General features: G+C 40.1%; 1 protein-coding gene across 10 annotated transcripts in view; it reads left to right on the top strand.

Annotated features, from left to right (window-relative positions):
- cadpsb (Ca2+-dependent activator protein for secretion b) overlaps positions 1 to 13,534 on the top strand; it is a 64,010-nt gene that overhangs the window by 28,392 nt on the left and 22,084 nt on the right. For all 10 annotated transcript variants that reach the window (XM_071526960.1, XM_071526957.1, XM_071526958.1 and 7 more), the window contains exons 5-11: positions 182 to 415; positions 2,187 to 2,308; positions 8,267 to 8,378; positions 10,336 to 10,475; positions 10,967 to 11,033; positions 11,362 to 11,470; positions 11,603 to 11,815. In XM_071526960.1, the coding sequence (XP_071383061.1) occupies positions 182 to 415; positions 2,187 to 2,308; positions 8,267 to 8,378; positions 10,336 to 10,475; positions 10,967 to 11,033; positions 11,362 to 11,470; positions 11,603 to 11,815 (997 nt within the window). The remainder of the gene's footprint in view (positions 1 to 181; positions 416 to 2,186; positions 2,309 to 8,266; positions 8,379 to 10,335; positions 10,476 to 10,966; positions 11,034 to 11,361; positions 11,471 to 11,602; positions 11,816 to 13,534) is intronic.

The raw sequence follows: 13,534 nt of genomic DNA, 5'->3' as shown, positions 1-13,534 counted from the left end.
ATGAAGGCAATTTTGAAAGAATAGTGAGTCCTTGGTTGATAACTTTGTTATATTGTGAAATTGTTTTATTTGTGGATAAATGGATACACACCATTTTGAAAAATAACTGTTCTTCCACAATTCACTACAGGAATATGATTATATGTTCAGTCTGTCCTGGTCTTGTTCTATCTATTTGCAGGGCGGTAAGTTCCCCAAATTTGTGTCCAAAGAGATGGAGGCCATGTACATTGAGGAGCTCAAGTCCTCAGTGAATCAGCTGATGGCTAACCTGGAGAGCATGCCCGTGTCCAAGGGAGGGGAGTTCAAACTTCAGAAGCTGAAACGGGGACACAATACCTCCATCATCGACATGGGCCAGGAGGACGAGAACACGCTGTCCAAGTCCGATGTGGTTCTGTCCTTCACTCTGGAGGTAAAGCAGTGCACTCGCAGCGAGGCTTGAGGTGAAATCATGTGTATCTGAAAACCGCGTTCTAGCGTTGTTACAGAATTTTTATTGTTTTGTCTTTTGACAGAATCCTTTAAAACAATAGTTTCCGCTTTTCAAACTCAACGTTTCTAAGTATTTCTAACAGCAGTCAGATGGAGAAAGCATGAATGCATCAGAATAGCAAAAAATGCTCTACATCCCCATAGTGTAGGACTACATCTGCCTAAATCAGGGCTCATAAATCAGAGCTGTCCTAGACTACTTCTCTGCTGCAAGCTAAGTATAGAAACAGACAGCAGACCTGTTCTGAGACTTGAGCAGACGGTATGAGAATAACAGACAGACACACAGAAAAACCTTTTACCTGCTCCTTAACTGGGAACGTGAGTCATCTTGTTATCAGCTTGTCTGGGATGAGCTATCACCACGGAGCAGGGAGCAATCTCACTTCACGCATTATGATGCAGTGCTATTTCAGAATCAGGAAATGCATAATATGTACAAAGAATATCGCTTGGTTTTTAACATGCTGTTTCTTTACACGTTATTAAAAGTGGGCACCGTTACGGTTTTTGAACGTTTGAAATTAGTTGCACTTCTCAGATCCAATGAAGATAATTAGTAATTTGTCTGAGACTGCAATTCCACAGTGCTTTGGAAAATCTTAATTTTCAAAGTCTGTTTACTTTCCATGTGATTGGCTGCAATAGTCACAATTCCCTTAGCAGTCCAATAGGAAAATCTTTTGAGAATCTAGTTGGAAATTATTGTAATATGGAACCAATCCCTCAGTATTATAATTACATAATAATTACAGTGTGATAGGGCTGTCCAGAGATATTTTTCAGTCCTATGCGACTCTGATAGTCCTTTTAAAATTATTTTGGACTGTAAAAAATTATAAGGGATTCTTCAATTAGGGTGTAAATACAGTTTTTGTTAATCACCTATCAAATGAATATTATTAATTCACAATCTTCTGTTAGTGAAACCATCCTCAAGATCAGTCAGTATAACTATCAACTGATTTTAGCTGTGGCATTTGGATGACAATAGTTTTTTGTTCTACTTGCTTGCTTAAAAATGAGTCATTTCCGTTTTTTGTTCTATCTGCGCCAAACTTAGTATGCAGGATGACTGGACTGACAAACGCAAATGGTCTGTCTATAAACTGGAACAGTCAGATGAAAGATATCTCCGGCACGAAGCAGTGAACTTCAGAAAGGATAACGTAATTTATGCCATTCGGTGGATGCTTTTATCCAAAGTGCCTTGCAGTATCATGAGTGTATATATTTTTGCCACTGGTGGTCTAAGTGGAAATTTTAGTACTTAACCCTGGTGGTGTTATAGTGCCTTGCTCTCCACACTGACCTATAAAGGACCAGGTGTAAGACATTATGTGATAGGCTACACACACATGCACCAGTTTCTGTGATAGCCATTAGGTTTGGTTTTGCTCTTAAGGGTGAGGGTGAGTTATAGTTTTAATGGAGTATGGTTTTATTTTTCATGGATTGGTCCAGTAGAAAATATACATTCCAGCAATATGAGGAAACTAAATACCAAGGCTGTGGGCAAGAGGGCAGCGTTTTCATTATCATATCACCAGATAAAAAGAAAGTGCTGTATTTACTGATTGTGGTTAGGATCGGGTTTCTAGAACAAATCTTTCAAATTGGAAGGTTTTGCCTCCTGTGTGTCTGTTGACCTTTTTCAAGACATGAATGAATCTTCTGTGTGTGCTGCCTAGGTGGTGATCATGGAAGTGCAGGGGCTGAAGTCTCTGGCTCCTAACAGGATTGTCTATTGCACCATGGAGGTGGAGGGAGGGGAGAAACTCCAGACCGACCAAGCAGAAGCATCCAAGCCAACGTAAGGGCCTGAGCACACACACAAGCACACACACACACACACACACACACACACACATTTATATCAATAGGAAATTGTTGCCCGGCCAATATTGTAAATTCAATTCACAATCTAACCTTAACCTAACTCTACTCACCAAACGTTAAGGTCAGCATTTTCTTAGGCCTGAAAAAATATCAAGAGGGCATTTAATAATGCGAGTTTGGTCATCCTTACAAGGGCAGAAGTTGAAATGCTTTTCAAACAAAGTGTGCAATGAGTTCTTTTTGCTGCATGCCCATGAAATATTTATTCATCATAAAAAATCTGACCAACTGGTATTGATTTTTGGTTGTTTATCTTAGATAAGCCACTGGGCTGTTTTGAGTACTTTAATCATTAATACATGAGTTTTGATTCTTACTGAATTGCACTGAAATACACTTTTCAAAACTTTCTTATATATCGTCGTTTACTTCATTGTTTGACGGCATTAAAATCCATTTAAATCCGCGTTTAGCTAACCTGACTTGCCAGATGGTTTGTTACACAGAACCATCTGGGAAGTCGTCCTTGGAAACTGTTTGATAAAGGGCAGGTACTTTCAAAAAATACTTGGCAGGTGATTGGATGAACCATCTGTCTATCACCATCTATCACGGGCTAACTTCAATCAATCAGATCAACGAACCATATGACGTAGTAGGACAGCGCTGAAGAGGAAAGACAATAACAAACTATGTAGTTAGCATGTCGGTAGACGATTCTTGCCAGTTGAGAAGAGCGAATACATCTCTTCAGTGCCGTTCTTTGCTCTTCTTTCAATGAAGAAACACTCTCCAGTTCAGAAATAACTGATGTTATAGCAGCATCTACGCTAGCCTCTTAAGGAGCTGCCATTCTTGTGAACGAACAGTCGCTGTCGCTGTCACCACACCTAAACCACGCCCGTAGCTGCCCTCATAGGACGCTGATTGGTCCGAACCACTGTGGTTCGGCCACAAACGCATAACTTGAAGCCTGGCAAGATGGATTCTCGGGTGATTGTGATCTCGCGAATCCAGCTGCCTCGCAAGGTAAGCGTTTAGCAGCCATAGTGCCAGTCTTTAAATCAAACGCAGTCAGTTTGAGAATGAAAAAACATCTTCAGTTTCACTAAATTGAATATTTTGTTGCATACCTTACAAAATGTTCCACTAGTGGGGGCACTAGATAGGGAAGGAGGCAATATATTTAAAGCCAAGCAAAGAATGTCATTCAAATGCTTCTAATTACCTGTCCAATAATGTAACATTGTCCATTTTAAACTTTTACTGTTGTCCCAGTCTTTTATATCTTTGTATTAACAGTTATTGATCTTTCGCACCTCTTGTTAATTGCATCAAAGTGTATTGTGTAAAATGCACTTTAAAAGCAAATAAACTTCAAACTTGCAATAAACCTCCTGCATCTCAGTGGGTTCCTGGTTATTGGGAGACCAGTGTTCTTGCCAATGTCCTGACGCAAAGGCCCTTTATAGCTCCACATTACATATGGAACAGGATTGCTACCACTAGCTGGTTCAAGTTAACGTACAGCTTCAGTTATTACTGTGCGGACGCTTGCGCAAAGTTTATAAACAAAACAGCAGCAGTGTGCAGTGACCATAACACAGACTGTCATGCATGCTACCTACCATTACATTAACAAGCCAGCACAATACACAAGTCTGACATAATCTGTCATATAGTATATTATTTATAGGTATAGGTATCTTATTAAAGTGTTTTAAGTAGGGTGGGGCTGTGTAGTTCAGCAAAACTGCTACTTGTTGTTTTTCATTTTTCAATCATTTGCTCCGGAACAAAAGAATCTGAAGTTGCGGTTAGACACAGTGTTCCTGAACCAGTACTGAATGAAATGTTGGCTAATAATATATATATATTATGTTATATTGTGAAATTGACCACACTGTAAACTATTAATATTGATGGTCTCTTGAACCATAGAGAAAAGTCTTTGTGATGAAATCGCCATGCCTGCCAGCACAAACAGCAGTGTTCTGGTGTTCTGGCTGTGGCTTTACAGATTTATGCTGCCACTGAGAGTCTGATTATCTAATGCTCTGTCGGTTTGATAGCTTACGGCTCGTTCACACAGGACCATAAAAATGTAAAGTTGCAAGTTGCATGCAAGTGCTGAAACAAGCACCTCCTGCATCCCCCTTAGCCACTCAGCAAGCCCACATCCCTCCGAGGCCCCTCCCATAGATACTCTTCTGACTTCTGATTCGTTAGAAATTACACAAGAAAGAATTGTGAAAAAAACAAAAAACAACTGTCCTCCAGTTTTTGTGCTCTTGCCAATACAGTGGACAATGTTGCTCTAGCAACGGGCTGCATGCAAAAACTATTATTTTTGTGATGAATGCCATGCAAGTCAGTTGAGAATGTTGATGGCCCATGTGCAGGCAGGTGCGTTTAAACACGCTTGTGTGAATTGCAAATTAGTGTCCCATGAGCACCAGGTGTTGGAGTGTGCATTCTGTGGGCAGACCACAGTCACTGTGCACTGGTTATTTCAAAAGTGTGGAGATTAAATTGAATTTGTATTTGCATTCACCTTATGTATGTTACAAAGTAAAGGATGTGTGCAAAAAACATAGACTTTATACATATTTGGGTATCAATCCTAACTTATCACAGTATAGTGATTTAAATCTCTATCAAGCTGTTGCTGACTAAGTGTAGACTAGACAAAGTAGTTACTCATTAAGCTTTCATTGCTGAATTGATTGGGTATAATCTTTTTACGGCTGTTTAATCTCTGTAATTTGGTCAAGTGATGCTGGTAATGGTCATCCACAGCACACAGAACACTTGCTTTATAGGCTGTAGCTCATTCTAATTGCACAGAAGCTGCCAAGATGTTATCATAAGAAAGTAGGGTTAGTAGGCTTGTATGAGGATGAGGTTTTATTTATTGAGTTTTATACAGTACACTTTTACAGCTGTGCAAACAGGCTTTGTGCCACATAAATTCCTGTTGTGTTGCGTTGCATGGTGCAGCATAGAGTTGAGTAGTGGTGTGTAGTGCCACCTGCGGCAGCATGTGCATTCTCCTCATCCATTCGATGATATTGTCACTTTATAGTACATAATTTCCGAGGACGCTTCACGTTAACGAGTATCACTGAGATCACACTTGATCCTTCTCTTGCTGCAAAGTGTGTGCAGAGTTCAAAGCAAGGTTCCCATGGCTGAAACTAAATTAAATTAAACTTATAAGACATGGTTATGGTTACAGGTTTTCATCACAAAAACTTTACAGCAAGTAAAAATGGGGCAAAAAATATCATGTAATATAACTAATAATGTAATATCTACAAATAACTAATAATTTTAGTTGATGTATGCATACTCAGTGCATAAGTAGAATCACATCTGAACCCACAGACCTTTATGACAGAGTGATTTCTGACTCGGTCGCTCAAGGTGTAAAAATTCATTGCCTCCTTTGAAAGTCCAAGCAGTTGCCTTGGATTCCAAAATACTTCCTTGGCTCATTTGTGATGCCAGATCAGTAGATCTGGTTCCTGGCAATGATGGTGTCCTACTGAAAGTACATGTACAGTATACTTCTGTCTACTTTTTTTCAATTAATTAAATAGTAGTATTGTTATACAGTATACAGTCCAAGATAAAAATGGAAATGGCCATGTAATATTCATGCAAATACAAGCTATTTTAAGGTCTAAATGTCCTTCTCTGATGCCCCTAATTCAAGTGCCATTTTATGAGGAGAGTAGGAGGGAGAGATGGGGGAGGGAATTGGAGAGGAGGACAGAGGAGGCGGACGTAAGAGGGGAATGTAGTGTGTGTGTGTGTGTGTGTGTGTGTGTGTGTGTGTGTGTGTGTGTGTGTGTCTGAGAGAGAGAGAGAGAGAGAAAAAGATTGCGTTTTCAGCAGCTATGGATCATGCATTGATGTTCATAATGAAGGCTACACATTGGATTGACTCTGTTTTCTGATAACTTGTACAGTGTGTAGATTATCTAACATATGGATCTAAATCAATAACTTTAATTATAAGTAATTTCATCAGCAAAACCAAATTTCTGTAAAAACCTATAAGGAGCATGTTGCGTAATTGCTGCAGAGTTTTGCTGAAAATACATGTCACAGCTTAAGTGACTATCCATATTGATCATCAAAGCAATCTAAATCCAGCAGTACCGTGCATAATAATACCATACAGAATGTGTAATTTAAATACTGGGTTAATACTGGGTCAACAGTGATTCAATCCAGTATCCACATTCCTTTCTTTTGGGGCATTGGACAGATTTAGGAAGCAGGGAGTCTACTTCCTAAATACGTCTATTCTTTGGTGATTTGACACTTAAACATTAACAACAATAACAGAATTTTGTTTATGTGAACATCTGACCCACTTGAGCTCATGCAAGGTTTCAAATAGGTTGGGAAAAGAGCTGTAGGTGCACAGCGCTGTCACATCCATTAGCAGACCTCGGTTATGATTTGATCCACAAGGTCACCTTCATGCCATTATAATGGCTCCATCTGAAATCAACTCAGCCCATCAGTGGCTCCCCACCTTTAGTAAGCAGTATCTCTGCTCCTTATATATAGGAACTGTAGATTCCTTTCACAGTATATTTATGTTGCATTGAATTAATGTGAGAAATGGTGACAGGAAAAATAGCTGCCCAAGGTTACAGAGAAACACCGTATACTCTATACCTCTATAGATCTCTATAGATCTTATATGTTATTTTTCATTATCATGTCTTCACGTCACATCTAACAATAATTCAATAGTCATGACACAAACACCTTGCATATTCATGTGCATGTGCTGTATACTTTTGAATACAGTTCATGTATATGCTTTATATGTACCTGAATGTCGTTCATGAATGAATTCTTAAAGCTGCACTAGGCAACTTTGCATGTTGGTGGCCCCAGATAGAAGTGAGAGGTAACAGTTTGCGTTTTGAGGACTTCAAAACCCAGAAAACACGTAGCGTGACGTCAGTAAACTGCACTCTGCTCAGATCTAAATGTCTTCTCATTGGCTTGTGAGGTGTAGGAGGTGAAGAGGTTCAGCCATCATTGGTGAGTCCAGCTTTCTCTGAATGGAGCGCTGACTTGCTGCTGTTAAGGAGACAGAATTTCGCTCTTCAGTCTTAATTTGTCTCTTACAGTCCATGACTATACCCGACGCCAGAATTTAAATAAGGAGTATCTATGGCGTCTCACTCAGGGGCGATGGGACACTCTTCTCTGCCCCACTTTGTAATTTAGGCTGAAAAGAGGGGTGTATTTTTCCATTAAAAAAAAATCCCTAATGCAGCTTTAAAGATTTGCAATATATAAATAGCAATAATGTTTTTAAAATGAGTGACAACTAGAGAAAGAAAAAGGTTGTGTGGTTTTATCCTGGTTTTAACATAGATCTGTGTGGCTATACAGTATTTGTTTCCATATAATGTTGCAACAGGCTCCCACTCAATCCTACATAAGCTTCCTTCAATAATAAAATAGATACTGCAGCGTGTGTGTGTGTGTGTGTGAGTCTATAAACAATGTATTGCCTCCTCTCTGTTATACACTGCAATCCCTGTGGCCAAAAAAAATTGCCAGCTGCTATTCTGAGGCTGTGTCATCCCAGAGAATTAAAACATTTATATCTTTGATACCCACACACCCTCGTGCATGTGAATGCAGTGACATACACACACCTACACAGAGGCATGAAACAGGGATTTTATTTGAAAAATAAATATTTTTTAAATTCATATATTTGATTTGATCTTGTTTATTGCTTGTTTATTAAAATTCTTTAGTAAAGGGGTTTTGGTAAAACTCTTATTCACGAGTAAAAGCTGTCCATTGATTGCTGGAGATGCAGTTATTGTCTGAGAATATCATGCTGCCATGGAAGCTAACCTCTCGAGTGTCTTTTGTTGTCTTTCAGCTGGGGGACCCAGGGGGACTTCACCACCACACACCCTCTGCCTGCTGTCAAGGTGAAACTGTTTACAGAAAGCACAGGGGTGCTGGCACTGGAGGACAAAGAACTGGGCAGGGTAACTTCCTCTCTTTTATTTACTCTGTTTAAGTATAGGCACACCGATACTCTGATCTCACACAGCTATGACAATACTCACATAAAAACCTCAATGGAAGTATCTTACTTTAATGAGCACCAAACTCACTCATCAGGTATTGAGTTGTTAGGAATACCTGGATATTTTGAATTTTAGGCTCTTATTATTGAGGGAAAAGCTTATGCATTTGTCCTTAAGCTACCCTAAAACCAGCTTGCCTGCTGGCTCAAGTGATGTATTTTATTAATAAACTGGAAGATCTGCTTGTAATAAAGTTAAAAAAAAAAAAAAAAAAGGCAGTTGAGGAGAAATACTATCCTTCAGCTCACTGCGCGAGTAAGCTAGTCCTTTCCTGCATGACTTACATTGGTAACATTGGTACCAAGTGCCAACCGGTTCAAATGATGAACCCAGTCAATGGTGTGGTCAATGGTGTGATGTGTGGAGCTAAATTTGGGAGTGTGAATGTAATGTAGTGAAAATTTTCAGTTAAAGTTACTCTTAAATTATCCTTTGGCGCATGCTTTTGAATTAGCTCGTTATCACAGTTATCTATCATGCTGGTAAGTACAGGATTCACCCTGAGGGTCGTACTCCTTGGTAACTGGAATGACACATTTTTGTTAAGCATGTCATCATCTTAATCAAATTTCTCTCATAATCACAGTCTAATAACCTTAAATTGGTGTGTGAATGTAAATGTACTCACCCTCTTTAAATGTAAATTATCATACAGAACATTATATAATGGCTACATTTACATGTACACGTTTATTTAATTTTATTAGAATGTTCATATATACAGTCTCTCTCTCTCTCTTGCTCTCTCTGTGTATACTGTGTATATACAGTATATAGAGAGACTCAACAGCTTTCAACTGGCACTTGTCCCAGAGAACCAATCTGTGTTCACCGATCTCACACACACCACACACACACACACACACACACACACACACACACAGCATTTACACACACCCCATTTACACCTTGTTTCTATACAGAAAGAGCCACACCATCAATTGTTTTTATTCAGCCTAATCATTTTGATTTATTTACTGCATCTAAAGACACTGTCAGATCTCAGAGACTTTGTTCTGGGTCTCTGTGTGCTGAGACACTCATACTTTGAGTTTGGGTTCAGATGAAGCCCTCTGTTCCTGGCTAACCATGTACATCCTCAACGGTTTCTGCAGCTTACAGACATTTGAGTGTGATTCGGAGATAAACATTAGTAGCAGACTGATAAAAAACTTTTAAAAAATTCTTAACAATAGATTTCTGATGCCCTTATTTAAACCTTGAGCTTCTCTGCGTATTTATTACTCAAATGCACAGATAAAGAAGGACAATTCCTAAATGATCTACCCTGCTCTTTCCTGTGGTGTAAATGGCTGACTGTTTGGTTCTGAGAGGTGATGTTGCTGGTTTGCGTTTGGGCAGGGGGGCCGTAGACGTCCCTGTAGTAGCAGTGACCTTGGCTGTGACAAGGCTCTTTGATCTCCCGCTGCAGCAGTGTTGGCAGGCAGGCAGGCTTCCTCAAAGCTCTTTAACTCGGCAAAGAGAGATTAGGCCTCCTCTTCAGGGAGGCAGAGCAAAGCGCTGCTCAGCTCCTCTGCCCTGACTCACTTTATTCTGAAATTGCACACACACTCTCAAAAAATGTGAAACATAAACTCTCTCACACACACACACACACACACACACACACACACACACACATTCTTCAGTCCTTGCAAACACTGATTGGTATTGCTGAATGTTGCACAGGACTAGATCAAAGATACGCCTCCTGGGTATCTACACTAAACGCTCAATACAGATACACCAGTATTACAAGCAGCACATCCAACACTAAGCCGGTGATAGCATTGTATAGTGAAAGTGAAAAATCTCTCAAGTCTGACTTTTTGCGGTGTGTTTCGTTTGAGTGCAGGTCGTCCTCCACCCGACTCCTAACAGCCCTAAGCAGTCGGAGCTGCATAAGATGACGCTGACCAAGGCCTGCCCTGACCACGATCTCAAGATCAAACTGGCCATTCGCATGGACAAACCACAGAACATGAAACACTCCGGGTAAGAGAGACTACTGTATGCCAATGGAGGGACGTCTCTGTGTGCCTCTCACTCTCCATGTGTTTCTTATAGAACTCCAGCCCTCTCAGCTCCTTGGCCTAATTTCTAGTCACGTACCATGGAAAAATACTGTGAAGTGTACTACTCCCTCTGGTGGATACTAGTGTGTATTTTAGGTTTTGTATCTTAAAAGGTGTCATGAAAAGCTCTGCAAATATTGAGGGTCATGAAAAGCTCTGCAAATATTGAGGGCAACGTTAATAAACACAAGTTATCATACATTTCCATCAAATGACCAATATGCTATTCATCATGAGAATTTGAATTTAGATCTTGTTGATTTGCTGTTTGTTATATCAAATATCAGAGCATTGTTTCTGTATGCCAGTTACATGCTACCATCATAATATGTTGAAAAAAAAGTTTTTTTTCCAGTATGAGATATGGAGTGGGGTTTTGTCTCCTTGTGTGTGGGCATGCTGTTTTTACAGGTATCTGTGGGCTTTTGGGAAGAACGTTTGGAAGCGCTGGAAGAAGCGTTTCTTTGTCCTGGTGCAGGTGGGTTATCTCCGAGGCTCAATGGACAAACAGGTTTACAATGGCAAGAGGTTTTTAGCCCATTAGTCAGTTGTAATGATTATTTTAAATGTATTAAGTCACTTTGTAAAAATTAGAAGTACATCTCTGGCATAAGAAAAAATAAGAAATAAGAAAGAAAAATATTCACACACACTTTATGTATTGGTCTTTTCTTGATATACACTAGATCTTAAGGTCAGTTTACAACTTTGGAATTCTTTACTCAAACAAAATTCAATAATGTGTCTAAACAGTGTTTTGTGTGACTGTTTTAGATGATAAAACAGGTGAATCCTTTGTGTTGTAGGTGAGTCAGTACACATTTGCCATGTGCAGCTACAGGGAGAAAAAATCTGAACCACAGGAGCTTCTACAGCTGGATGGGTATACTGTGGATTACACCGACCCCCAGCCAGGTGGGCTAGCACGCCACACACACACACACACACACACACACACACACACACACACACACACACACACACACACACACACACACACACACACATACACACATGTAACAACATGTCCTCCTCCCTTCCTCTTAGGCTTGGATGGTGGCAGGGCTTTCTTCAATGCCGTGAAGGAAGGTGACACTGTGATCTTTGCCAGTGATGATGAGCAGGACCGCATCCTGTGGGTCCAGGCCATGTACCGTGCCACTGGCCAGTCCCACAAGCCTGTACCACCCACTCAGGTCCAGAAACTCAACTCCAAAGGGGGTGCCTCAGCCCAAATGGATGCTCCCATTTCTCAGTTCTGTAAGTAACCCAATACACAACATGGCCGACTAAGCAGAAAGCAGATTTCATCCCCAAACCAGTGAAAGCTCTAACCCATAAATGTCTCACGCCATGCGTTCCACACTGCAGTCACAAACTTGCTGGTAGAGCTAACACACAGGCACGCACGCACATGCCTTGCTCTCTCACGGATCCCTCTAGCATCTAATCGACCTCCACTCATTTTCACGACTCCCACAGTGTTTAAAGGTGCAATTCCATGCTACTCCATCAATCTGTTTTATAAATAGCAACCGACATGAAAAATAAGTCTTAACATAGGGCATGATTTGGAATGCAAACTACATAGGAAAATTAAATAGGTCACCAAACATAAGATTTGAACATTCAAGCCTGCTGGGGTTGAATTTAGATCGACAGTGCCAGGGTGTGCTGCTTCTTGTCCTAACCTTAGGCCTGTTTTAATTCAATAATAGCTCTAGACAGCAGCTGTGAGTATGATTCTGAGACGGTTCTCAGATGGTACCCTTGTCAAATCACCCATTTAATCACTGCCTAGTCAGACTTCTCTATAGTTTTAACCGATCTGTCACTTTACTTGCACCTCTAAGCAGCCCACAGGTCAGGTAGCAAAGTGAAGGTAAGACTGTCTATAGTAGTGCGGCATCTGTACCACCTTCTGTTGTAACCGTCTCTTGTGTCCCCCTCATGAAAGAAACAATAAGCTTTTTTTGTAAGTACAACCTTAAATCCTGCCAGCAACATTTTTCTTCACAGTTACTGATATACTGAAGTTGCTGTTTGATCCATGGTGTTTAACATTTTCTGCGTATTCTAGACAGAAAGTCCAAACCAACTTAACTTTGTCCATGATAACACTAACATAGAACAATTGGACCTATTGAACCTAATGTCACACACTACTTAACACTTCACACTAATAGATCCTGCTATTCAAAACAAAACATGACTTTTTGTGTGCATCTTTTCACTCCTTAGTTTAAGAAACATTTCTTTTCCAACTCTAATGACCAAGTTTTTTTTTTTTCCTGGTTGGGTTGTAGAAAAAGAGGTTCCCCTCAACATAATCGGCATTGTACATCAACAAAAAATTGACACTCAGATTACTATTCAAGAGTAATACCTATATATATATACATATATATATAAGTAAGTAAAAAAGTGCAATGTTTATTTCACTGTCTGTTGATCATAGGACACGATAGTAAAATACTGTATAAATTTAATTGGATCAGTTACTCAGAATTTTGTCACATAAATTCTATGTTGTTTCTCCATTGATTTCTTTGTCTAGTATGTGATCGTTCTTGTGGTTAGACTCCTCTGATGCCAGCTGTTGCCATTCAAAGCCTCCTCACAGTGGCACAGACCCCCCTCCCCCCCTCCCTGAAACATTGTGGCACACCACGCGTACATGTTTCACCCCCTGGTGGTCTTGAATGGCACTGGGACCATAACATACACAGCCCTCCTGACTCTGCTGCAGTGGATCGGTCCAGTTCGGGAGCGCTATGAAGGTTCTGAGTGGTCAGGAGGAGTTTTGAATGGGTTTTAGTCTGAAAACTGACTTAGTACACGTCACACGCCATAAGTGTTAGAAACAACAGTGTAAAAGTCGGTAGCCTCATGTTGTTGTATTCTCAGGACAACTGAATTTCCTTGAAAAAATAACAATTGCAAATAAATATCATGATGTCTGAGAATATACAGCACATC

The sequence above is a fragment of the Centroberyx affinis genome, unplaced genomic scaffold, assembly GCF_046629955.1.
Source record: "Centroberyx affinis isolate AG114_WGS23_722 - 3 ecotype Tasmania unplaced genomic scaffold, CSIRO-AGI_Caff_v1 ptg001484l_1, whole genome shotgun sequence".
Taxonomy (NCBI): Eukaryota; Metazoa; Chordata; class Actinopteri; order Beryciformes; family Berycidae; genus Centroberyx; species Centroberyx affinis.
Note: the sequence above shows the minus strand (reverse complement) of the source record. Positions and strands in the feature narration are given on the sequence as shown.